General features: G+C 33.9%; 3 protein-coding genes and 1 long non-coding RNA gene across 5 annotated transcripts; 2 read left to right on the forward strand and 2 right to left on the reverse strand.

The window, feature by feature from the left end:
- On the forward strand, positions 1-5,606 carry LOC122578136. 2 transcript variants are annotated; one of them, XM_043750030.1, is made up of 15 exons: positions 1-106; positions 770-806; positions 907-1,003; positions 1,102-1,201; positions 1,657-1,794; positions 2,306-2,410; positions 2,686-2,885; positions 2,975-3,076; positions 3,182-3,298; positions 3,782-3,838; positions 4,220-4,286; positions 4,732-4,785; positions 4,886-4,960; positions 5,047-5,082; positions 5,245-5,606. In XM_043750030.1, the coding sequence occupies exons 3-15, from the start codon at positions 960-962 to the stop codon at positions 5,356-5,358; spliced, it is 1,209 nt and encodes a 402-aa protein (XP_043605965.1). In that variant the 5' UTR covers positions 1-106; positions 770-806; positions 907-959; the 3' UTR covers positions 5,359-5,606. The 2 variants fall into 2 exon arrangements, with proteins under 2 accessions (XP_043605965.1, XP_043605966.1); XM_043750031.1 differs by lacking the exon at positions 770-806.
- A 1,304-nt stretch (positions 5,607-6,910) lies between these two features.
- Positions 6,911-9,401, forward strand: LOC122579181. Its single transcript, XM_043751295.1, has 3 exons — positions 6,911-7,156; positions 7,921-8,263; positions 8,645-9,401. The coding sequence occupies exons 2-3, from the start codon at positions 7,934-7,936 to the stop codon at positions 9,284-9,286; spliced, it is 972 nt and encodes a 323-aa protein (XP_043607230.1). The 5' UTR covers positions 6,911-7,156; positions 7,921-7,933; the 3' UTR covers positions 9,287-9,401.
- A 3,847-nt stretch (positions 9,402-13,248) lies between these two features.
- On the reverse strand, positions 13,249-15,867 carry LOC122609980 (beta-1,4-mannosyl-glycoprotein 4-beta-N-acetylglucosaminyltransferase-like). Its single transcript, XM_043782945.1, has 2 exons — positions 15,391-15,867; positions 13,249-14,869 (listed from the first exon to the last, which is right to left on the reverse strand). The coding sequence occupies exons 1-2, from the start codon at positions 15,475-15,477 to the stop codon at positions 13,772-13,774; spliced, it is 1,185 nt and encodes a 394-aa protein (XP_043638880.1). The 5' UTR covers positions 15,478-15,867; the 3' UTR covers positions 13,249-13,771.
- A 1,666-nt stretch (positions 15,868-17,533) lies between these two features.
- Positions 17,534-22,228, reverse strand: LOC122609982. The gene is made up of 3 exons (XR_006325436.1): positions 22,161-22,228; positions 21,781-21,845; positions 17,534-17,917 (listed from the first exon to the last, which is right to left on the reverse strand). It is a non-coding gene; the product is annotated as an uncharacterized LOC122609982 (long non-coding RNA).
- Between the last annotated feature and the right edge of the window lie 2,762 nt (positions 22,229-24,990).

Raw genomic sequence — 24,990 nt, forward strand, 5'->3', positions numbered from 1 at the left:
AAAATCATCAAGTCACAAAACCTCCATAATAAAAGCACATAAACCCAATTCAGTTTTTCTCGAAATATTCGTGGGTTTCACTTCAATTTTAAGAACAGTTACCCAAGTACTTCTTTCCTTTTTTCTTTTCAAAGTAATTTCATGTATTTTTTTCTATATTTTTTCTTGAATTTTTTCTGCCTAAATATGACTTTATATTATGAAACATACGAAAAAGGTATATATAGCTGTATAATTTGTTCTGCCAAAAGATTTTTCTGTTTATGTAATAATCTTTGAATGTAAGCAAAATAAACATGTATTGATTTGACTTTAGGGTTTTAGTATGGTTTAAGTTAGATTAACTTAATCCCTTGCTGGGTTTTATTCAACTTATGTTATTTTATTTATAAAAAAACATACTTTTTTGTTTTTAATTTTGGTATGTGGTTAAAACTGAATAAAGTGTTGTGTATGTCGTTTATAATTATTTTTATGGGACGATCATGTGTACAATATTTTACTGCAACTTATATGATCAGTATATATTTTTTAATTTTTTAAAGATTTTTGGGTATGGGGAAATACATGGTATGTTGCATGTTAAATTGAAAAAGGTAGGCATGTGATTGGTTCAATTGCCTGAATTTAAAGTAACTTATTTGGAGGAAAATTAGGGAATGAAGCACATGTATTTTATGGACATTTCAATTGGTCTTTTTCTTGTTTGGAGTTTTTTTTGTTTCCTATAAGTATGAACTCATAAACCATCTCTTTTTTTTCATTGCAGCTCTTGTTATTTATATTTATTCTTGTTAACTTTTCGGGTTAGTTTTTCGTTATAATTGCTAGTTGTAATTCTTTGTTAGTATAAAGATTATGGTTTTCTTGATTCTTATGTTTTGTAATTTTCTTCGGTTTCTCTAGGTCTTGGTGAAGAATGCGAAACTGCTCTTGCAGGCTAAATTGTTTCTGTTAGTATGAATTTCGAAGACATTAAAAGAAAGGGAAACCTTAATAAAAGGTTTTTATTTTCTTGAATCTTTGATGATTGAATTTTAGTACTATTTTGAACTGTTTTATGTTTATTTGTAAGGGAATGAACAATTATGCAACTTACAGGAAATCGACAGAGTATTCAAAGCTTATAGCAACGATCACAGTTGGTATCTTTTTTGGTTTCTTCATTGGGGCATCCTTTCCAGCTTTTTCATCATCAAAGGTACTATTTTGCAGTTATACGTATATGATAACAAAAAATTCTTCTATTTTGCAAACTATTGTGTTATTTTGTCACATTTACAAGCAAAAAATTGTTACTCTCTTTGCAATTGAATGCTAATAATACCTTTGTTAAATGTTATTTTCAGTCTTTTAGATTTCAAGTATGATTTACTTATCTGCCCATGATCATAACAATGATGATATTGAAAAATTCTATTATCAGCCCACAAAGTTCATTTATATTGTTAGTAATGAAGGGTTTTTTAGATATTTAACATATAGTCATATACTATCCAAAACGTATGCAATTAGCGAGACACCGAAATTCTTGCGGTATTTTATTGTTTTCTGTTTTTATATATGCATGTGGAGTGTTTGCTTCTTAGTTGCTCTTTTACCCACCAAAGGATTGCTTAACTTAATAACAAGCTTTATGTGTTTTAAATTTCACAGATCAAGTTAATTCCTCCAATTGATATGTACCTTTGGAACAAAAATTCGGGCCACTCTGCACAAACAATCTTAAATGTACTTTCTGTCACGAGGGAGAACGTATCAAAGGATGCACGGAACGTTGATGATCCATCAAAGGTATACAAATTTGCTTATAAGTTTCCTTCCGTAGGTAAATACTCTATTCGAAACAATTGGCTAGATTAAAGGGACCTTATACGTTATAGTATTATATTATTTTAAGGCATCATTAAGATTATGATAACTTGTTTATGCTTCGAATAGAAGTAACTACTTCTTTTGCTCCATAACAACAATGACTTTATAAATTTACAATTAGTTTAATCAGGAATTTTAATTTCAAATAGATTTAAAGTTGTTTTAAAGAAAATGTTTCCAATCTTCAGAAAGGCAAGGTTCTTTTTTATAAGGAAGTTTTTTAGTTTCTTTCAAATATCTAAAATACTGTATACTAATGACAAAATAAGGAAATTGTGAATCCATATTAATATTATTCGTGATGATGACAATGCGCAATATAATCCTGTTGAGAACTTAACCGGAAATGTGGAGATTGTCATTGAACATTCTAAAAAGGATGTTGGAATGGACCCAATAATTGTTGTAAAACGCAAACTATTTTATGCAGATTTGGGTGTCATCTAATCCACGAGGCGCGGAAAGCTTACCTCCAGCTATTGTTGCTTCTGAATCAGACTTATATCCTCGCAGATTGTTCGGTAAACCTAGTGAGGTCTGTCTATCTCTTAATAAGTAGTAGGTATAATTTTGGTCAAGCTAAGTACGGCATTCAAAGTGAAAGCTATACAATTAATTGAGAACGGATTAGAATATGTTGTTTCTTTTTTTTAAAAAAAAATTCTGAACAGATACTATAAGTTATATTGTATCAATGGCACCCAAAACAAAAATATAACTGAAACAAATAGTTTTTGGTATCAATATTCGATCTAATCTTATGAATATTTGGCTAATACAACCTTGTACCCTGTTTCTTTGCATTTGCAGGACTTACCGTCCAAACCAAAGTATCTTGTAGCTTTCACTGTTGGTCAAGGCCAGAAGGCTCACATTGATAATGCAGTCAAAAAATTCTCTGAGAATTTCACAATCCTTCTCTTTCATTATGATGGTAAAACAACAGAATGGGATGAATTTGAATGGTCAAAGCATGCCATTCATATAAGTGTGGTTAAACAAACAAAATGGTAAGAAGTTACTGCAAATAAACTCTTTTCCCACCCAGTTCATTTCCTTGACTTTATGATCACGATCGTTTACGATCTTTATTTTAAAGGTGGTATGCCAAAAGATTCCTTCATCCTGACATTGTTGCACCGTATGACTACATATTTATCTGGGACGAAGATCTTGGAGTTGATCATTTTAACGCTGAAGAGTGAGTATTTGGACTCAATCTGCATAGTTAATCAAGTTCCTTTTTTTTGGATTAATTATCTCAAGCTATTTGTACAACATTTTTGTGAATTTCCTAATGTTTCAGATACATTAAGCTTGTAAGGAAGCATGGATTAGAAATATCACAGCCTGGCTTGGATCCCAGTAGTCGGGGTTTAACTTGGCAAATGACCAAGAGGCGTGGAGATCGTGAAGTTCACAAGTAAGTACACAAATAATAGAAGGATATCATTGTGCGGCCTTTCTGTAATGTTGGCAACATTTGGTTACTGTGTCAAAATGGGTGATCCAGGTCAAAAGTAATATGTATTGTATGGGTTGTGTCAAAATGGTTGGGTTATCAACATTTGAAAAAACACTTTTTGTCCAAACGAGTAGAATTCTTCATTAATAGTCTGTTAAGTATAATTGAAGTGAAATCGCTTCTCGAGTAAGCCTTTTCAGGAGGTTTTATCCATGAAAAATATATAGTAGGTGGACTATAGACTTGTTTGACTCATTCACTTTCTAGCTAACTCTTGCCATTGGAGATAAAACATAACCTAAATAAAAAGTTCATAAGTGAATGGATCAAAACTGCCACCTCTATATCATAATATGATAAATTGTATTCTGTTACCAGAAGTGACTAATTACTGTTACACGCTTGAGCTTTTATATGCATTCTAATGTTTTTTTTATGTAGAGAAACGACAGAGAAGCCAGGTTGGTGCAGCGACCCGCATTTGCCTCCATGTGCAGCGTATGTTCAAACTATCTTTTTAATGAAATTCTATACTTATAAGTTATAACACAAATTTTCAATGGCCACAGAAAATAGAACTTAAAAAAGGTTGAATTGGGCTTATAGGGTTGACCTCAGTCCTCCAATCGATTATTTTGGAATACATGGACTACTGAAGTGAGGCTTTAACTTTTTAGTAACTGCTCCTTCCTTCCCATGAAAAACTAACAGATAATTCAACTAAAATTTTATGAAACTGTATGCCAATTAGTCAAATCCCTCAATGACATCCGAGGTCAAATAATGATTAAATAAATACATCTTTTGGATGAAACCTACTGATAACTTCACTATACTGGAATTTTTGGATTTTTTTGACTCTGTGTTTTGTGGGTACAGATTTGTAGAGATCATGGCTCCAGTTTTCTCCCGAGAAGCTTGGCGCTGCGTGTGGCATTTAATTCAGGTATAGCTTATGGTTAGAGATGAAAACATGGACGGGGCAGGTGGGTTGGTAACTGGTCAATACGGGTAATTTTTGTATGGGCTGGTGGGTTGACCGGCAAACACCTTTTGTTCAATTTAATTATTACATGAGTAATGGTGAATCATTAAACAAAGTATACAATTTTAACAATAGTTTAAATTTGAATCTAAGCCTAGGCTCCTGGAGGCAGTGCATTAAAATCACACTTTGGATGACCTCTGCTCCGTTTTAACTGTTTTCTTATTTAAGTTTTTCTATTTGACCCATTTGAGCCACCAATTCATCATTGCTAAAGCTTAACCCAGTTACCCATTCATAAGTAAATGAGTTGACATTACCATTTTTACAATTTGATATTATCTTGTTCAAGTTATGTAAATTTTGATATATGATCCCTGTCTAATTCTTCCAATTATATATGTAGAATGATTTGGTCCACGGATGGGGTCTTGATTTTGCTCTCCAGAAATGTGTTGAGGTAATCACCCGCCTCTATTTAGTTTGATTTTACCTCTTTTAGTAAGAATTTGTGATGCTCAATGTAGTTTTTTGGTTTGTTTTCTTTTTTGGCAATGTAGCCTGCACACGAAAAGATTGGAGTAGTTGATGCACAATGGATAGTTCATGAACGCGTACCTTCACTTGGGAATCAGGTACAGAAACAATTTCAATATTTGTCCCTGATAGCTTAGGTGATTCCAAGTTTAACATGGACTAATCTCTCTTGTTTTATTTGCAGGGTACAGGAGAAAATGGGAGACCCGCATGGCAAGGGGTATGTAACAGTTTATCTGTATCTCATATATCTTCTTGTAGAGTCACTTAGAATTTGTAGCATGTAACTAAACAGAATAAAATAAATCAGAGGCATGTTATACTTAGGTTTCTCGTAATAGATTTTTTGTTGTGGTTTTAACGTTTGGGTTTTTGATGGCAGGTTAGAGACAGATGTCAAAGTGAGTGGAAGTTATTTGGAGCACGAGTAGAAAAGGCGGAGAAAGATTATTACAAGTCCATTGGGGTTGACCCTTTGAATATTACGGCTCATTAGCCAGAAACTTAACAAAGAAACTTAACAAAATGCCATTATACATCATCATTGTTAACTGCTTTAGCTAGTTGTTCATAGTTCCATAGCATATTACTCGTGGTATTGAAGAGGCGTATTTTATGATATATGTATATGTTTGACAGAAAATGAGCTAGTGAAGTATCTACCTGCATTGGCAAATGGTAAATGGCGAGTTCATAAAATATATGTCAAAGTCAAAGATATATCACAACATTACTTTTTGAAAATAGAGTAACAAAAATATGACCCGTTACAAGGACATTATACAATGTAAAAGCATCGAAAATTTTAATCGTTTTGAATTAGACTTCCGTCATGTACATTGCGTCACCGAGTCCAAACGTCTTACGTTCAAATTTGACAAAGTCCGTTTGCTATCGACACCGCGAGTAAACGGATAGGGTTTTAGAAATGTGCGGCATAACTGGGTACCCTAGACCGCTTTTGCATTAATACCTCTACCTTCATTACTCATTAGTAATGAAACATTTGTCATGTTCAAATACATGAAAACCCAGGTGTTTTTGAATTAGAAGAGCGCGACATCACTGGGTATCTTTAACCGCTTTTGCATTAATACGTCTTTCTTCATTAGTAATGAAAATTGTATTTGTGTTCAAATACATGGGCTCGGGTTTACTTGTTAGTGGACACGTTATCGCCGTTGGTAATTAAAGGGATTATCCTTGTTTGAGAATAACAAAACCCAACAAGGTTAAGCTTCATAGAATCTGATGAAATTTGATGGAATTGGAATTGAATTTCATTCCTTAGTGTGTTTGGTTGCACAAAGAAGAGAGAATCTCATTCCATAGGAATGTAAACATTCCATCATATGATGGAATCTCCATTCCTTGGAGATGGAGGAAAGAATTTCATTCCTTCCATCTCTTGAATTTTCAAAAAATCAAAAACATTCCGTCAAATTCCATTCCTTCAAATTCCAATTCCTTTGAAAGATTCCATTATTTCCCAAAACATTCTGTGAACCAAACACGCCCTAAGTGTCTATTTGGTAGAGGGCTTTTGGGGGGGTTTTTAAGAGCTTAAAAGCCCCCAGCTTTTAAAAAGAAGCTCCATTTATTACGGTAGCCTTGTTTGGATATACATTCTAAGTTAAAAGCCCATGTCATAAAAAGCTTCTAAAAGCCTAAAAGATTTTTAAAATAAAAGTTAGTGGAAGAAGGATTGAAATAATATAGTAAAATAATATACTCTTATCTAAAAATAAAGTAAAATAATATATTTGCTAACTTTGGGGTCAATTTTCATAACAAATATAAAATTAAATTATACATGAAGTTGTTTAATTATTTTTAAACTAAAAAATATATACAAATAATATTAGTGGTAAATATCCTGGCTTTTAAAGACTGGGTCATAGGTTCGATTCTCATCTCATGCAAAAGTTGTAAGGTCTTTTTTATCATTTAGGTAAAAACTGGAAGTAATCTTTCCATATAGCTCAAAAACTACTTTAATATTATAAAAGTAAGAGTTTTATATAAATTTTGTACCATAACTCGCCACTTTGTAAAAGGAAGTGGGAGCATCAATTCTATTCCAATCGTGAATTAGGTGGGAAGGAATGGAATAAGATTCCCATCCATCATCCCCAATTCCGGAATCCATTCAATCTCCAAATCCGGTCCTAATTGGAATTCCCAATTCTAGATTTTCAAATCCAATTCCGCCGTCGGTATTCGTCGATCTCCACCGCCACCGTGAGAAAACTCCCCAACCTTCCTGCTCCAATCGACATACCCTTCTATATCTGGTAACCTGCTCTTTATATATCTCTCTTCTTGTTTTTTCGTAATTGATTTATATATATATATATATATGCATAATATGTTTGTAGTTTTTGGAACATAATCTCATATCCAATATAACTTGCCTAAACTCCTTTGTGTTACTGAACTAAGATATTAGGAAAAAATAAAATAAAATAATCTATTTTGGACCAGACTCTATATTGTTTAGCTGGAAATGGACAGTACGTAACCGGTCCGGGTCTATTCTAGTCCAGTATCATTTCGGTCCGGGTCAGGCTTTCTTTTTTAAATCAACTTGTTATTTTCGCAAATGAGAAAAGTTAGAGGTCTTTAATGATCGCAACTGGTGAATGTGAATGTACTTCCATATGTTGTCTTACCAAAAGCCTACGAGTCGTGTGGCATGTGTTTCTATTAGTTTGCGTCTGACTGTCGTTGAGAGTTAGTTGTGTTCAATACGGTGCTGTTTGACGTTCAAAACAACATTGTCAGTTATATTGTTTGCCATTACCAAGAAAAACTCATTCACGTAAGGTCATAACCTAAATAATGTTACGTTATATCCAGGTCATCAAGGTTTTAACGGTTCACATGATAGCTTTGTTGCATAAGGTATAAAAAGGACATAACTTGATACTAAATCGGTTTACCGGACTTTAGGAAAAAGTGTATTGATATTATAGATACATCGCCCTGTTATCGATGTCTATGATGTTAAGATATTTCTTAAGTCTTATACACTAATGAAAGTGTTCGTGTTTTTCAGGAATTTTGTAGGAATGGGTAGATTGTCGGTCAAAAGCCACAAATGGACCAAAATTGAAGATGAAGCACTAATTTCTGCACTCACAGAGTTATGCCAAAGCGGTTGGAAAAGAGATAATAACAGCTTTCGAAGTGGATACACGAGTGTCCTGGAAAAAGAATTGAAATCTAAGCTTCCTGGATGTAATCTGAAGGCTAGTCCTCATATTGAATCACGGATCAAAACCTTAAAGAAACACTGTGAGGCCATAACCAATATGAAAGATGCATTTGGTATTGAGTGGAGAAGTACAGACTGCATGTTAATATGTTATGATGATGATATATGGGAAGACTGGATAAAGGTAACCATGACGAACTTGCCTAGGTAGCTTTTTGGTATGTTTGAAATTGAAACGAAATGGAATCACTTTTACTAAAGAATTGTGATTTTTGTTTCCATTCAGCTGATTTTCACTCCATGGTGTTTCTATTCCAATGAAATGGAATGTGAGGTTACAATGTAGCTTGTTTTTTGTTCATGTTATTATATAAATTGTTGAACTTTAACGGACTACTTTCTTATTTTTAAAAATTACTGTGAAAATATACATTTTATTAATAATCAAAATTCGCGGCAACCAAACCTGATGATAGAAAGCAGTAATCCATTTTGTTCCAGTCAATTACATTAATGATTCACTAATATTTTGTTTTATGTGTTTATGTACATTATGGGGTTGTAGGATCATTCAGATGCTAAGGGGTTGAGAAACAAGCCATTTCCTTATTATGAGGAGCTGTGTCTGATATTTCAAAAGAACAGAGGCAATCACAAGACTGTTGAAGATGCATTGGAAGATAACAGAGCTCGGCAAATATATGAAACTAGTGATTATGCTGGTCATATATCAAAGGACGAACAATTTAAAGTGCCAGAAAATGAGAATAATGAGTCCGACAATGAAGAGACAAATGGTCATAAAGGGAATGAAATGGGGACTGATGATTCAAATGATGGCGATGATGTGTCCATAGATGACGTTACAGAGGCCGCTAACAATAAAAAGGGTCAAAGTCGTCAAATTTGGTCTTCTGGAATGGAAGGGTTAGTAAAGATAATTGAGGCGCTGCTAAAAAGGCAAGAGGAACAGTTTTCGGTTCTGGCATCACTAGTGGGAAGAGAAGTGGCGGGAGATAAAGAGGCTGCTGATAAAAGAGGACGGTTGAATGGAGAGTTGAAGAGGATACCCAACCTTTCCTTACAAGCACGACTTCGAGCAGCATCTTTGATTGTTGGTGATCCTGCAAAACTTGATCTTTTCTATAGTCTTTCTAATGAAGAAAGAAAAGAATGGGTGTCAATGTCATTATCTGGCCTTATTTAGCCTCATGGGAAATTAGTCAAAAAGGTTATTTAGAACTCATTTTTGGGTCTTTACTATAACATGCTTCAGTTATATAAATAATATCTAGCTTGACTAATAGATTTTGCATTATATTTCCTCTTTCTTAATTATTACTTGAGCAAAATAATTAGTATATCCATCATAGGATATCATGTTTAACTGTGAGTCTGTGGTAGTGATTTCATTTGAAAAATGTGGTGTCGGATTTTATCAGGTCTATTGTTTCCTTTAGGAAATTCTTATTTTGTTTACTCAGACTAGGTCTATGAATATGTTGTGATGATGAATTGCAGAAAGATTAATTTAGAGGTAACACTTTAAAGCCCATCATGGATTCAATAAATCAATGGAATGGCCTCTAATGTTGCAATCCTTTCAGCTAACAAGTTGATGGTTTATTCGTCTGTGTATCAGACATCTACTATGTTGGAGTGATGGATTTTACGCCTTCACGTATGTATGTAATTTTATAGTATATAATGTAATTGAAGATGATGCATTATAACTATATGTTTTTCTTAAAACGGCATTTCTTTGACCCTTCACCATTATTTCCAAAATTACTAAGAAATGGCATTTCTCGTCAAATCATGGAATCGTGTTAGTATCTCAATTTTTTTGATCATTGTGGATGAAAGCTTCTTTATTTGATACAATTATTCTTGACTTATAAGATATCTCGTGGTTTTTTAGTCGGTGCTGATTTTGATGACTTCAAACTTGTACATTCATAGTTTCTGCCAAACAACACCATGTATTGCATGATAAGTTGCCGCATAAATATAGGACATTTTCATAGTAGTATTCCTCAGTGGCCATGGCTCTGAATATCATGGTAAGAACTTTCATATCTTCTAGTATTTGCAGTCCGGTAGTAACCACACCACTGCCAGAGTGGTCCGTGGCCATGGTAGCCAACACCAGCAGAGCAAGCAGATTGGTGGTGCTGACAATTTCCTGTGAGGACACTAGAGAATGGCTTTGCAGTTGGAAGGCATAATCAGAGTAATCAGTCATGCTGAACCTCATTCATCTTACTGAAACAGTAAGTTTTTTTTTTTCTTTTTCCAATAACATTTATCCTGCAGTTTTTGATGTTTAGTTTGTTGCTAAATCGTTAGGGGTACTAGAAATGTAAAAAATACAAAACTTTCAAAAGATTGCAAAAACTTATAGGTTATATTAGAATTACATAGGGAACGTGCCGTTTGTCTCTCCAATTCTTCACTCCAACTTTCAAAAGTATAAAAAACTTATAGGTTATATAATGAACTACATATTACATTTAGGGAAGGATAGTTGCAAGTGTAAAGCCTTGTCGACTAGTTATTTCCAAATAAGTTTTACTTGAAGATTGTAGTCTATTTTTAAACTTTCATGTCTACTAGAAAGAACCATCATCGCTACTGGAAACTTTCAATGGTCCTCTTCTTTTCACCAAGCCTGATTCACCAGATCCTTCGGCGTAAACTAAGTAAAAGGTGAATCTCAATTGGCGGTGATTCCATGAATTGAATATGGTTTTAATAAGCATCTCCGGATCATCATTTTCTTCACACGTAAGCACTGAACCAAATAGCTGTGGACCGGAGAGGCCTAAAACGATTTGGAAGCTTGATTCAGAAGTCTTTGATCATTGGGCCATGTCATGATGTTGCCATGAATCTGATATGGTCTTTCCAGATCAAAATTCAAAGGTATGATTTTGCTTGTGAGGTAACTGTCACAGAACAAGATTCGAGCCGAAAAAATGTTATATAACTGAAATGGATCTAGTGTTATTTATGCTTGAAAAGCATTGTCTTCTCTAGGATCTGACTTGTTAGTTTCATGAATTGACAACGCCAATCGCCATATGCTCATGTAGGTTGAAGCCAGCTAGAGCCCTAAAGGGTCATAAGACCCCAGCCATTTTTAAAAGATCAATCCATAGCTTATGTTATTGATGGGGTGTTTGATATTGGTTTCATTTTTCTTCAATTACATTGTTAACTTTTAAGGTTTGTCAAGAAGCGAAGGGATATCCGTAATTATTATTGTCTGAAACAACAAAACGAAACAAAACAATGGGAACAGAAGTAACAGCAACTGATAAAAAGAGCATAGTTAAATGGAAATTTGTACCAAAACTTTGTATACTAAAGATGACTTCAAGCAGCAAACTGTTATTGTCGTTGATACTGCAAAAACTTGATCCTTTTTATAGTCTTTTTAATGAGGAAAGAATAGTATGGGTGTCAATGTTACTTTCAGGACGTATTTAGAGAAAAGATTGTCATGAAACTTTAGTGCAGCTAACCCTTGCTAGAGCATCCTTTTCATCATATATGCTTTACCATTTTGCCCAAAAGAATTTAGTCAAACATTCTGATATATATTTGTCAGTATATCTATAGGGTTGTGTGAAATCATTTTCAAAAATACCAACATTTTAATCTCTTCAAACGCTGGTAACATGTGTGTTACTTCCGTTATGCGTCAAATAGACACCACATTACTGCAGTTTATTCTTCATTATTTATGCATTTTGATGCATATATACTATACAAGAAAGTACAGACATTATTTATGAGTTAACTTGAGCACTCGTTTTCCGATTTGATTAATTCATAGATGTTCATTCTTCATCAATGTTCTTGGTTGTCCAAGATGTGGTCTGGTAACCATGGTTTGCGCCATTGGGACCTTGTCCGTAGTTTAGACCACTTCCATAACCATGATGGCTATGGCCAAACGAGTTGCTATGGTTGTGTGAACTCTCAAAGTAGTGGCTGGCTTCATTGCCATGGTAGCCACCACCACTAGACCAACTGGATTGTTGGTGCTGAGGATAGTTTGAGTATGGCGTTGTATGCCCTGTTGTGGCTAAGAAGTTGGTGTAACCACCATCGTGGATTCTCCCACCAGTTTCTTGGTAAGTCAAATAGTTTTGCTGTTGAAATGGGGAACCAGAACCACCGGGGCAACGTGCAGTCTGGAGAACCATTTTGTTGAACTAATTTGCTTCTTGTGTTGATGTGTATATTATTGCTCTATATATAGGGGAGGAGCCAGTGATTCCAGCTAGAAATTATCTTTATCTTATCATGAAATCGTGGTAACCTGGAAATTCAAGGGCGATAATCTATTCCAATCTTGCACTCAACTTTTAAGCATCTTATCTCATGTCACTTCATACATGGCTTCACCTTCACTGATTTAAAGCATTTGTTCTGTCCTCATCTCCTTTTACATTTTTAATTAGTTTTTTGATGCATTCTTTATTTGTCATATGTAGTATCGTTGCTTTCTTTGTTGCAGTTTGGTGATTGTAAACCTTAATCAAGAGTCTTCATATTTGAAGGTTGATCTGGTTCAAGAACCAAATTGCCTAATGCCAAAATAAAATCAAGAGTACTGGTTTAACATTAGTTCAAATCCATCAGGGGGTGTCATTTTATTTGGATACAAGACTAATTAAACTGACATCATAAGCACCATATCTGATACTCACTATTATTCTATAAAACACTCGGTCAAAATAGTCAAAGTCAAGTTTCTCCCCTTAATTTAAAGGATTTGAAGGGTTATGTTTACGCTTCCGTTCTAGTCTACTTCTATACACAAATCAAGATATATTGTTTTTTATATACAATATATTCCGATCCTGAGAACTCCCAGATTATCCTGGGTACTCTTATCAAGACCCTGGCCGATCTGAGTCTGAAAAGAAATGCTTGCAACCTCGACTCTAGTTGACATTTCATGAACTCGAGCATCTTCCAAAGCATTGCCTTGGCTCTTTCTTTTTCTTTTTTTTTTTCTCAAAAATTTGGACTTCTTCCATGCTTCATATCTTCATGGGTCCAAAACCATAAACCGGAACAAACCATAAACCGGCACAAAAATGTGATCATTCATGAAACAAAGCAGTAACTAAGTACACATGTTTAAAAGCGACATAAAGAAACCAATGAATCTCATATAGAAATCTTGAAAGATCAAACAATATAGAATCATTTTTGGCACAACCCTCTTCAAATAAAGATATATGATTTTAAACAGGACAAACTCTAGATACAAAGTTAAAAAAAATAAACAGAATTTTGAATAATTATTTATGGCAGATTAGTCTCGCATTCAAAATTTCCTAATACAAAAGAAGCCTGAAGCTGTCTGGATTATCTCTCTCAAAGGGGGGCCTCTCAAAATGGTGATGCCCAGTAATAAACAGGCAAACAAACCCATGAATCGCAACTCCATGGAAGCACAGCTTCCCCCGACCCGGTAAATCAGTAAGCCAAGATTCTGAAAGAAAGCCAACTCTACCAAGAACAAGCGAAAAACAAAGACTATATACACTACCACCCCCACAAAATCCATCAAGAATACATACCAGAGTCGACTATTCTTTTGGTCAAACTTGCAGGATACGTCTTTCAGATTTAGAGCATCAACCTTTACATAATAGAAGACATTACCCGCTCACCCACTTTCTCGTATGCAATTTCCAGGCAACAGAAATCTGTATTTATCTGCATTTTCAATAAGATGTGCAGGAAGATGAACAGCCGAATAGGAATGTGGTATGGGTCCCATTTTCCCGATGATTTCTTTGAATGTATACTCTTCTGGTAACATATCAAAAAGATCAGCCCCTTTGCAGATTACTTTCTGAACCCTAATAGGGTTCAAGAATTTATTAAATCTTACTCTATCAACATGACTGTAAGCTTTCATTTTGAAGATGAACTCGCTGATGTGGCGGAAACAAAAGCTACAGTGCCACCCTGCATCTGCCAATATTGTGTCAGACTGTCGGTAATGAGCGTAAGTTGTTTTCCCCGACTGATATCGATGTACAGACGCCCTCCAACTATTATTATCTAAAAGGAATTCGAACGAATATAAGTAGTTCTTCAACCGAAGGTGAAGAATTGGAGGTATGTCATCACACCATCTTAGAAGATTAATGGTGTGTCTACTTGGTATCTCATCAACATCTGACATGATCAACAAATCATCATCTTGAATACCCGCTTTCTTTAAAAGAAAATCCAATGCAAGTCTCTGATATGCCTCTTCAACAAACGGATTTTCTCCTTTCTGAAACCTCCCAGGAATTTGACCATAAGTTAACCTCGGCTGAACAAATTTAAACTGATCTTGATGACTGGCAAAGACCAGGGGCTTAGGTAAGCCTGTAAATGTCGAATTTGACTCTAAAAGAACAAACTCATTAACGTAAGGGTACAATTCATGCCATCTGATTGTTAAAAGATCTACTTCATTGCTAAATAACACAGCATCAAACACGCGTCTTGGAAACTCACGAATTCCCCATCCATGAAGCTTACAAAGATTTTCCATTGATACATTTTCGTGATAATAATGTGGGATTTCATGAAACGGTTTTGGTGGTGATTCCCATAAGGGTCGTAAAAAGTAGGATACTTTTTGTCCGTGAACATACAAACCGAGAATAATAGTTGGAACCATTACTAAGGAAATTATGATTGTTTTAAACTCTAGCCCACGTAGAATGCAGCGTAATCTTGTCATTGTGGATGGCTTTCCCGAATCCTGCAAACCAAAATGTGCACTTTCATTTAGCTTTCTACACAACAATAACAGATTCATTCTAGCTAAAAGAACATCTATAGAACATCAACATGGATCAGTTGCAAGTAAAAAGTAACACTTTTTTAAAATTCCATAAATATTCCTTCATTGTAAACTAACTTTTTTTGAAGCACTTATTTTTCTTAAATCCAAAAGTCATGTTTATACAGAAGGGGAAAAAAAGTTATATTTTTGGTGGGTTCTTGCTTAAAAAAGGCCCCAAATTTTCACAAAATTAAGACACTTGTTATTAAAAGTTTTTTTGAAAAACCCTAAAAATCTAAAATCATATGCAATTAAAAAATCAATGAAACAGAAAAAGATACAAGAAAATGATAATGATAGTAGAAAAAAAGATTAAAGAATATAAACCTAAAAACATACAATGAAATAATCAAATCCATAAAGAATACGAGTAGTTCCCAACAAACAATGCAAATAATATAATTAAATGATATATATAAATAAATAAATGAAATTACCTCATCACAAATATCACCACAAAAATCATCTGATTTTTTAGAACAATAACGAGATCCCCCTTCTGCCATCATATAAACTTTTTCCATTACTTTATTTATGTCATTCCAATTTCAATTCCAAAAACACAATTAAATTAAATCTAAAATAATGATAAAACCCCCCACACATACACGCACTTTATTATAAGATCTCGAAAAAAAATATCAAAAAATAAATAAATGTAGATAGAACGCTAGATCGTTGGCTTAAAGATTTGATATTTATGAATAAAAATATAAAAACCCAGAATAAAAAAAGAGTTAAAATAAGAAGAACATTGGGGATGTGGAAAAATAAAAAATGGGGGTGTGAGGTTTTTTTATTTTCTCTCTCTAGGAAAATGGGTGGTTTCTTTCTCTCTCTAGAAAGGCAACACAGCACAACACAGGACGCACCTAGTATATTTTAGGATAGATAGATTTGTCTGTGGATTAACGGGTGGCAGTTGTGCATTTGCCTCTACAAGATGTTTTTGTTTGGTTCTATACTTCCCCAATCAACCCTTTATTTTTTCCAACTTCTATTTTAGTGTTGTTAATTTAGATATTTTTTAAGAAAAGGATCCTTTTAACACTTGAATGAAAATTAAGGGTTAAGATTTAAAGATAATTTATAAATTTTAGATTTTTAATTTTCATCAAAAGGTCAAGATCTTTCCTAATCAAGTTGGAATAACTTAAAAAAATCATTTCTCATTTTTAAAATAAACAACTTCCAGTGTCATTTTCATATGTTACGAGTTTTAATACTATCTTCAAAAGTATTAAAAGTAGATCGTTATGTACACAATTTTTATCTAAAATTAAAAAGGTTATTTATCAAATTGTATCTAAAATAGAATAAGACGATTTTACATTAAATAAGGATTGAACTTATAGCATTTATTTCTCAACACAAGTATGTTAATTACTTGATTTAAATTTTGCTTGTTTTGGGATGTTAATTTTGTAATATCAAATAGTTGCTATGAATCCTTTACCGTTGAAATCAATTTGATAAATAAAATATATATATTTTTTTGGATGTTGATATTGTATAACTTATTTTTATTCTTAAATTAAAATGCCTAAGATACAATTTAAGATTTTAATATGTTGAGTCTAAATTGTTATTTGATATTTTATGGTTGGTTAACACAATCTATCACGTTATTTTCAAATTTAAAAGATAACTATCCATTAGTAAACTTGGCTACTATGTAAAATACCTCTTAAATATTTCTTACTCATATTCTTAATTTATAATAAGTATTTTTATTGTACTTTCCATCATAACTCAGTAGTTAAGCATTAACTTTATACATTGTAGGTCTCGAGTTCGAGACATGAAAAAGAAATTTAAAAGAGTTTCACAAGAAAGTTCTCCAGTAAATCAGATTTGAGTCCTACAGAGGGGGCATGGTTTTATCCTAATTAAATGTTGTGCCTTCGGGCGGTTTAGTTGTGAGTTTCTCTTCCTACTAGGTATTGAGGGTGAGAGGTTCTCTAAAGCGGACCCGGTTAAGACAATGTAAGTTGAATCACTTGTTACGAACAAATGATAAGCATTTTTATTATTTTAAAAAATATTATTTTATAGGTAAACATTCATTTTGAAATAATAATTAAGTTAAAAACCAAGACACTTATTTCCCCTTTTGGTTCCCCTTCTTCCACCATCCGACTCACTACAACCACCACCATCTGCAGTCCATAATGGAGCCATGGTCTATCCTCCCATCAGCTATTTTATTAACACCCTTAAGGCGAAACTGCTTCAATCACAATTTCCAGCGGTGGGGAAAAGCCTAGTGGTAGTGGCGGCCTGGTGTCCGATGTTTACATAGATTTCATATAGATATATTTTTTATTTTTTTTGAACATGTTTCATATAGATATTTATTATGACAGCGGATAAGATATTGACATTTAAGCTCTTACTAGCCTGTGTAATGGGAGTGTGGGACTGATCCACTACTTAATGCCGTTTTTCACACTGTTAAGCTTTCACAGCCCAACAACTTCAATGAAGTTTCTACTTTCTACAATATTAACCATTAAGTTTAATTTTTTGAACGGCAGATTTATACTAATATAATTAAAGAACCAATTAGCAAAGCGCAAGTGATCAAGAGATACAAATAATGGTCTAAAAAAAGAATAACTTTACACAATCTAAAATTATCTCGAAGCTTTAACTAACTGCAAAAAGATTGCAAAATATTTGTGCCAATAACGATTATCCAAGACACAAGAAAAAACACCACCCACTACAGCAAGTCTAATCTATCTTTTGGAAGAAGTGATTGCAAATTAAATTTGTGATACAGTTTATTTTCATCTACACTATCTTACACGTTTTAGATCCTAATAACATATATACATAATGAAAAGTTGGGTATTACATTATAGGTCGCCAAGACATCAACTATTACATAACCGGGCTATGCGATATTATCTTGACTTCATGAGAGACTTTTCTGAAGCTGTTTTAGCATATGCGCCATAGCTGCAGAATTGTATTTTAGTATATTGGTCTTTGACTGCATCCAACGTATCTTGAGTAGTAATTTGGAAATTAAATGGGTTTGTAGTCGATAAAGCTTCAAAAAAACATATTAGACAATTGAAGGAAAGCCATGCTTTCATACTATGGCTTGCAACAAGAGACAGCTTGTCAACTCATAATAGAATGTTGAAATGACATCATACCAATATGGCAATACATACTTACGCACATTATGTGAAAAGCAGAATCATTCAATGGACCATCTACTTTTCAGCTGTGAATTTTCTTGTGATGTTTGGATGAAAAAAATAGAGCTCATGGATGCAGGACATCAAGATTTGGTATAGCAGACAAAAGAGCAACAATACAATGGAGTAATGTCATTGAACAATTGTTTTTGGCTTATGTATATACCATTAGAGTGAAGTTAAGATGAATACTTGCCTCTTCCCTACTTTGTGAATTTTTCTGTCTTTGATAATCCACCAAGAAGTGGTCTTATAATCCATTAAGATGTTGTATGGTGATAAGTTGTAGCAAATTCCTAAATCGTGAATATGCATAAGTGTCGTCACTATTTTTTTTATGTAGTTACTAGAAAAACAAAGATTAGTCAGCTTTAGGTCACGTTTTGCAAAAAAACACTATAAGTTGAAATACCTAAAAAAATTGACCAACGCAATCGGCATTGTAAATTTGGGAGTATTAGAAGAAGCCAACAAGTATGTCTCCAATGTGTATCTAAAATGATCAAACACCACATAGCCGACAACATCTTTTATTAGTGCCCCCTTTGAACGGCACAAACTATTAGGAGTGTTTGTACTCCAAATCTGTAGACAAGCGGGTGATAAGATTTCTGTTGACCGCTTCACAACAACATCCACAAACTGCTATGAATACTTTAGGATTGTCGATAGGAATCTTTATATCCAACTTCCCTGAAACCAAACGGTCAAACCACACATCACTGCAAATCTCGTTATCACATTCTACTCCAAGCATAGTGGAAACATGTTCAAAAGAAAACTTGTCGAAAGAGGGGAATACCTCCAATGAGAAGTATTCTTCACCGATGTAGTAGCTTGCTTCGAACCTAGAGAACTTAAGATGCCAATCAGTCGTTAGAACAGTGAAATTTCTCCGGGTGATTCAGAAAAAAGGTCCCACGTCGATCTCCAACATCATCGTTCTTGTAAATAGGTTTCCCAAATTTGTCTATATCGATTGTTTCTTGCACTGATTTCACTCTAGCTCCGACGCCAAAGTATGCCCAAACATAGAGTTGAAATTGTTCATCAGATGCTGAGTAGAATTACTGTGACGGTAGAGGGCTATCTTGTCATCATCTCTCTTGGCATCAACAAAATCAGACAATTCATCAACATATTGACGGAAGCTCTACATAGATTCCAATTTCTGACGATACGATACACACTTGCCTTTCTCAACCATATACAGCTTTCCAGTCAGAGATACGATCATGACTAAGTCGTACATGGGGCCGGATTTGGGGTGGAATTAGGAGAGATGATTTAGGGATAATGAAAAGCAATGAGTGAGTTGGAAGTTGGGGTAGATGAGTTAGGGATAATGAACTGGAGATGAATGTTGCGATTTGTAGAATTATCTATTGAAAATGAGTTAGGGATAATGTGTGATTATAAGTGTGATCGATATTAATAAAGCTGCCATGTGGAGCTACATCACAGTAATTTACCATCTCGGCTGTGAAGCTCTGATGAAAAATTTTCAACACTACGTCTGGGGATACTTAGGCCTCGGAGCTGAAGTGAAATCAATGCAAGAAACCGATATAAACAAATTTAGGAAACCTATATGTAAGATCGATGATGTTGGAGATCGACGTGGGACCTTTTTTCCAAATCACCCGAAGAGATTTCACTATTCTAACCACTAATTGGTATCTTAAATTCTCTTCGGGTGATTTGTAAAAAAGGTCCCACGTCGATCTCCAACATCATCGATCTTACATATAGGTTTCCTAAATTTGTTTATATCGGTTTCTTGCATTGATTTCACTTCAGCTCCGAGGCCTAAGTATCCCCAGACGTAGTGTTGAAAATTTTTCATCAGAGCTTCACAGCCGAGATGGTAAATTACTGTGATGTAGCTCCACATGGCAGCTTTATTAATATCGATCACACTTATAATCACACATTATCCCTAACTCATTTTCAATAGATAATTCTACAAATCGCAACATTCATCTCCAGTTCATTATCCCTAACTCATCTACCCCAACTTCCAACTCACTCATTGCTTTTCATTATCCCTAAATCATCTCTCCTAATTCCACCCCAAATCTGGCCCCATGTACGACTTAGTCATGATCGTATCTCCGACTGGAAAGCTGTATATGGTTGAGAAAGGCAAGTGTGTATCGTATCGTCAGAAATCGGAATCTATGTAGAGCTTCCGTCAATATGTTGATGAATTGTCTGATTTTGTTGATGCCAAGAGAGATGATGACAAGATAGCCCTCTACCGTCACAGTAATTCTACTCAGCATCTGATGAACAATTTCAACTCTATGTTTGGGCATACTTTGGCGTCGGAGCTAGAGTGAAATCAGTGCAAGAAACAATCGATATAGACAAATTTGGGAAACCTATTTACAAGAACGATGATGTTGGAGATCGACGTGGGACCTTTTTTCTGAATCACCCGGAGAAATTTCACTGTTCTAACGACTGATTGGCATCTTAAGTTCTCTAGGTTCGAAGCAAGCTACTACATCGATGAAGAATACTTCTCATTGGAGGTATTCCCCTCTTTCGACAAGTTTTCTTTTGAACATGTTTCCACTATGCTTGGAGTAGAATGTGATAACGAGATTTGCAGTGATGTGTGGTTTGACCATTTGGTTTCAGGGAAGTTGGATATAAAGATTCTTTTTGACAACCCTAAAGTATTCAAGGCAGTTTGTGGAGGTGTGGATGTTGTTGTGAAACGGTTAGAAGCAGCAGAAACCTATTCACCCGTTTGCCTATAGATTTGGAGTACAAATACTCCTAAAGGTTTCCGTCGTCCAACAGGGACACTAATAAAAGATGATGATTATTATCTAGTGTTTGATCACTTTACTTGGACATTAGAGACATACTTGTTGGCCTCTTATAAAACTCCCAAATTTACAATGCCGATTGCGTTGGTCAATTTTTTTAGGTATTTTAACTTATAGTGGTTTTTTGCAAAACATGACCTAAAGTTCTAAAACTAACTAATCTTTGTTTTTTTTGTAACTACAAAAAAAAAATAGTGACGGCGCTTATGCATCTCCACGATATAGGAATTTACCGTAACAACTTATCACCATACAACATCATCTTAATGGATGATAAGACTACACTTCTTGGTGGATTATCAAAGGCAGAAAAATTTACAAGGCAGGAAAGAGGCAAGTATTCATCTTAACTTCCTTTCTATAATTTTACCTCTTAAAATGGTGATGCCCATTAATAGATCGACAGCCAAACAAACCCATGAATCGCAACTCCATGGAAGGACAGTTTCCCCCCACCCGGTAAATCAGTGTGCCAAGATTCTTAAAGAAAGCCAACTTTACCAAGAACTATATACACTAACCCCCCCCCCCCCACCCCCCACCCCACCCCAGATTAAAATCATATCATATACAAGGTAAAACCCTGAAAATCTAAAATCATATACAATTAAAAAATCAATGAAACAGAAAAAAATGATAATGATAGGAAAAAAAAAAACAGATTAAAGAAAATAAACCTAAAAACATAAAATGAAATAATCAAATCCATAAACAATAATTCGCAACAAACAATGCAAATATAATTAAATGAAATAGATAAAATAAATAATATTACCTGATCACAAATATCATCACAAAAATCATCTGATTTTTTAGAATAACGAGATCCAGATCCCCCTCCTGCCATCATATAAACTTTTTCGATTACTTTATTTATCTCATTCCAATCTCAATTCCAGAAACACAACTAAATTATATATTAAATTAAATCCAAAAATAATGATAAAACCCCCCAGACATACACGCACTTTATTATAAGATCTCGAAAAAATATCAAAAAATAAATAAATGTGGATATAACGCTAGATCGTTGGCTTAAAGATTTGATATTTTTATGAATAAAAATAAATACCCAAAAAGAAAGAAATAAAAAAAGAGTTAAAATAAGAGAACATTGGGGATGTGGAAAATTAAAAATGGGGTGTAAGGTGTTACGTTTTTAATTTACTCGTATCTCTCTACGAAAATGGGTGGTTTCTTTCTCTCTCTCTCGAAAGGCAACACAGTACGCACCTAGGCTAGTAGTATATTTTAGGATAAGGGTACCACAACTTTTATACCACAGACATCCTGCACTAACTTGTACAGTATGCTTCTATGTAACTAGTTATAATAAAATGTCTATATTACATAAAGATCTCATAAAATTTCTATATAATATAATGAACTTTTAAATCTTGGTTATTATATGTGGCAACCATATAATTTGTCACGTGTAAATTTTTGATTGGTCAACTACGTCCAATAATCAAGAATTGAAAGTTTATTACATGACATAGACATTTTATAAGATCTTTACATAACATAGACATTTGATCATAGTTAGTTACATTCATATGTAATAATCCCTTAATAATTATATTGTATGATAAATGTATCAACTTTTGTGGTATGATATCAATTTTCTTTTAGAATAGATAGATTTGTATGTGGATTAACGGGCGGCAATTGTGCATTGCCTCTACAAGAAGACGTTTTTGTTTGGTGGTATTTTGGTGCCTGCACGTTGTGATGGCGAAAAGGTGATAACAATATAAAATATGTAAGGTGAGGTAACTATAATTGCGCACCAAACACTTGTATTAATATGGAGGTAGTGGCACCTAGCTCAAAATATTATACAACTCTTATGTCACTTAGTATATATGGTGACCAAGTTGACAAGTTAATCTATTTAGAGCATTGGGTATGGTGGGTATATGCCGAACCCCGGAAGCATACATGGCATTCGATGCCGTTCTTCATCCATCCCTCCTTGTTCTTTGCCGATCACTTTATCAAGAAATCATCAAGATTCTTCATGTTTATGCCGATACACGGCATTCCTACCACTTTTTGCTTTAGGTAAATAAATATGGTTCTTTTAGTATATTTAAAGGTTAAGTTACTAATATAGTAATATTTGCTTTGGTGGAAGATAGTCTAATGTTTCATGCATGATACCCTATATATACATGCATTGCTAGACGTCTGAATACTTCATGCAATAAATTTAAGGCTGAAGTTACTAATTGTAGATCATAATTTATTTCAATGAATTCATCTCAGTAATATATATACATGAATCAATATAACATTTAATTCTATATATTCAATAAAGTAACTATATTAATAACCTTGCAAAAAAAAGGTAAATTTATTAATGAATATGTATAAAAGTTATACGTAATTTTGTCATTGAAACTTTTATGTAGTTATAGACATACTATTTAACTATTCTACCATGCATTTCTATCAATTTATATACTTTCATATCTACTAATAAGTCACTCTATATATTTTCACATATACTTTCACTTAAAATCATCATCAAAAAATGCATCATCTAGTTTGTTAGAAAGTGACTCAGATATCTTCACAATCTATCAAAAAGCTATCAATTTAGTCATTTATTCGTCGGATGTTGAAGCGGAAAGCTCGATGGAACCAAGACGAAGAAGGAGGCGACTAATTAGAGATCCAAGTGGAGCCAATGAACGACTAATGCTTGACTACTTTATCGACGGTCCAGGATGCTACTTTCCTGAATACTTCAGACGAAGATTTCGTATGAGTAGACAACTATTTCTTTCTATTGTCGAAAGTATTTCTAGTCACCCTAATAATTGGTTTGTACAAAGGCCCGACTCTAAGAATGAATTGGGTTTTACTCCAATTCAAAAGCGTACATCTGCCATCCGTCAATTGGCATATGGTACAACCCCTGATGCATTTGATGAATACTTAAAAATCTCATAAAGAACTTCTCAAGAATGTTTAGAATACTTTTGTGAATTTGTCATTAATATATATGGTTCTAGATATTTGAGAAAACCTACCGCTCAAGACATACAACGTCTATATGCTAAACATGAAGAAGTTCATGGTTTTCCTAAAATGCTTGGTAGCATTGATTGTATGCATTGCAACATCTTTATAATGCCTTGTTTCTATTATTAGTAACATCTTTCTAAAAATACATTATTAGAGAAAACATAATTAAAAAATAATATAGGTGATATATTAAATAAATAAAAAATGGTGTTTTGCGTTCTGGGTGGTTCTGCATCCATAACTGTTTAAAGTTGATGAAATGATGAAAACTGATGTGGCGCTGAGATGACATTCTGAATGGTTCTGTATACTGCAACCATACCTGATGCTCTTAAAACAATGTAAGCAAAAGTAATGTAGAAAAAGAAGATTTGGGATTAATCAACAGGTCAATATAGCGTCTCGCTTCAATGTTTGTTTTCATAGCATTGCATAATAGGCACCTATATAAAACAAACTTGTGTTTGAAGCACAGTATAAATGCAATAACAGCGGCAAACCCTCAATTTCTCGATTTTATGGTAACATTTGGAAAAACATCAAATTATAAAAACTGTCACATTTTTCTTATGCTTTTTTCATTTAGTGTCATCGATTAACTAAAGCTTCTTCATTCGCAGTAAGATGTAATCCATTATTAAAATCTGTTAATAGAAAGATCTACTAGCTCTTCATAAGCGGCTTCTTTAACTAGGGGTGTTCACGGACCGCTGGCATTAAAATCCGGTTTTGACTAAATCTCAAACCAACCCGGTATTCCTGTTTTTAATATACATTAAACCAAGTCAGACCAACTATGTTGTCAAACCGAACCAGACCAGACCATGTGAGCCGGTCCGGTTTGGTCGGTTTGACGGTTTTAAATTCTTATTTCCCTTTCTTCTATTTCCATTTTGTGTATATCTGTGACAAAAAGCATAACAAACACTTAAAATTAGAACATTTATGAAAC

The sequence above is a fragment of the Erigeron canadensis genome, chromosome 8 (genome assembly GCF_010389155.1).
Source record: "Erigeron canadensis isolate Cc75 chromosome 8, C_canadensis_v1, whole genome shotgun sequence".
Lineage (NCBI taxonomy): Eukaryota > Viridiplantae > Streptophyta > Magnoliopsida > Asterales > Asteraceae > Erigeron > Erigeron canadensis.

Excerpts from the sequence above, each read along its gene's own strand:
- LOC122609980 (XM_043782945.1), bottom strand. The coding sequence starts at position 15,477 with ATGGAAAAAGTTTATATGATGGCAGAAGGGGGATCTCGTTATTGTTCT. Across the intron at positions 14,870-15,390 it reads GTGGTGATATTTGTGATGAG|GATTCGGGAAAGCCATCCAC; the intron begins GTAATTTCATTT and ends TTTGGTTTGCAG.
- LOC122578136 (XM_043750030.1), top strand. The coding sequence starts at position 960 with ATGAATTTCGAAGACATTAAAAGAAAGGGAAACCTTAATAAAAG. Across the intron at positions 1,202-1,656 it reads CAGCTTTTTCATCATCAAAG|ATCAAGTTAATTCCTCCAAT; the intron begins GTACTATTTTGC and ends TAAATTTCACAG. Across the intron at positions 4,786-4,885 it reads CTCTCCAGAAATGTGTTGAG|CCTGCACACGAAAAGATTGG; the intron begins GTAATCACCCGC and ends TTGGCAATGTAG.
- LOC122579181 (XM_043751295.1), top strand. The coding sequence starts at position 7,934 with ATGGGTAGATTGTCGGTCAAAAGCCACAAATGGACCAAAATTGAAGAT. Across the intron at positions 8,264-8,644 it reads TATGGGAAGACTGGATAAAG|GATCATTCAGATGCTAAGGG; the intron begins GTAACCATGACG and ends ATGGGGTTGTAG.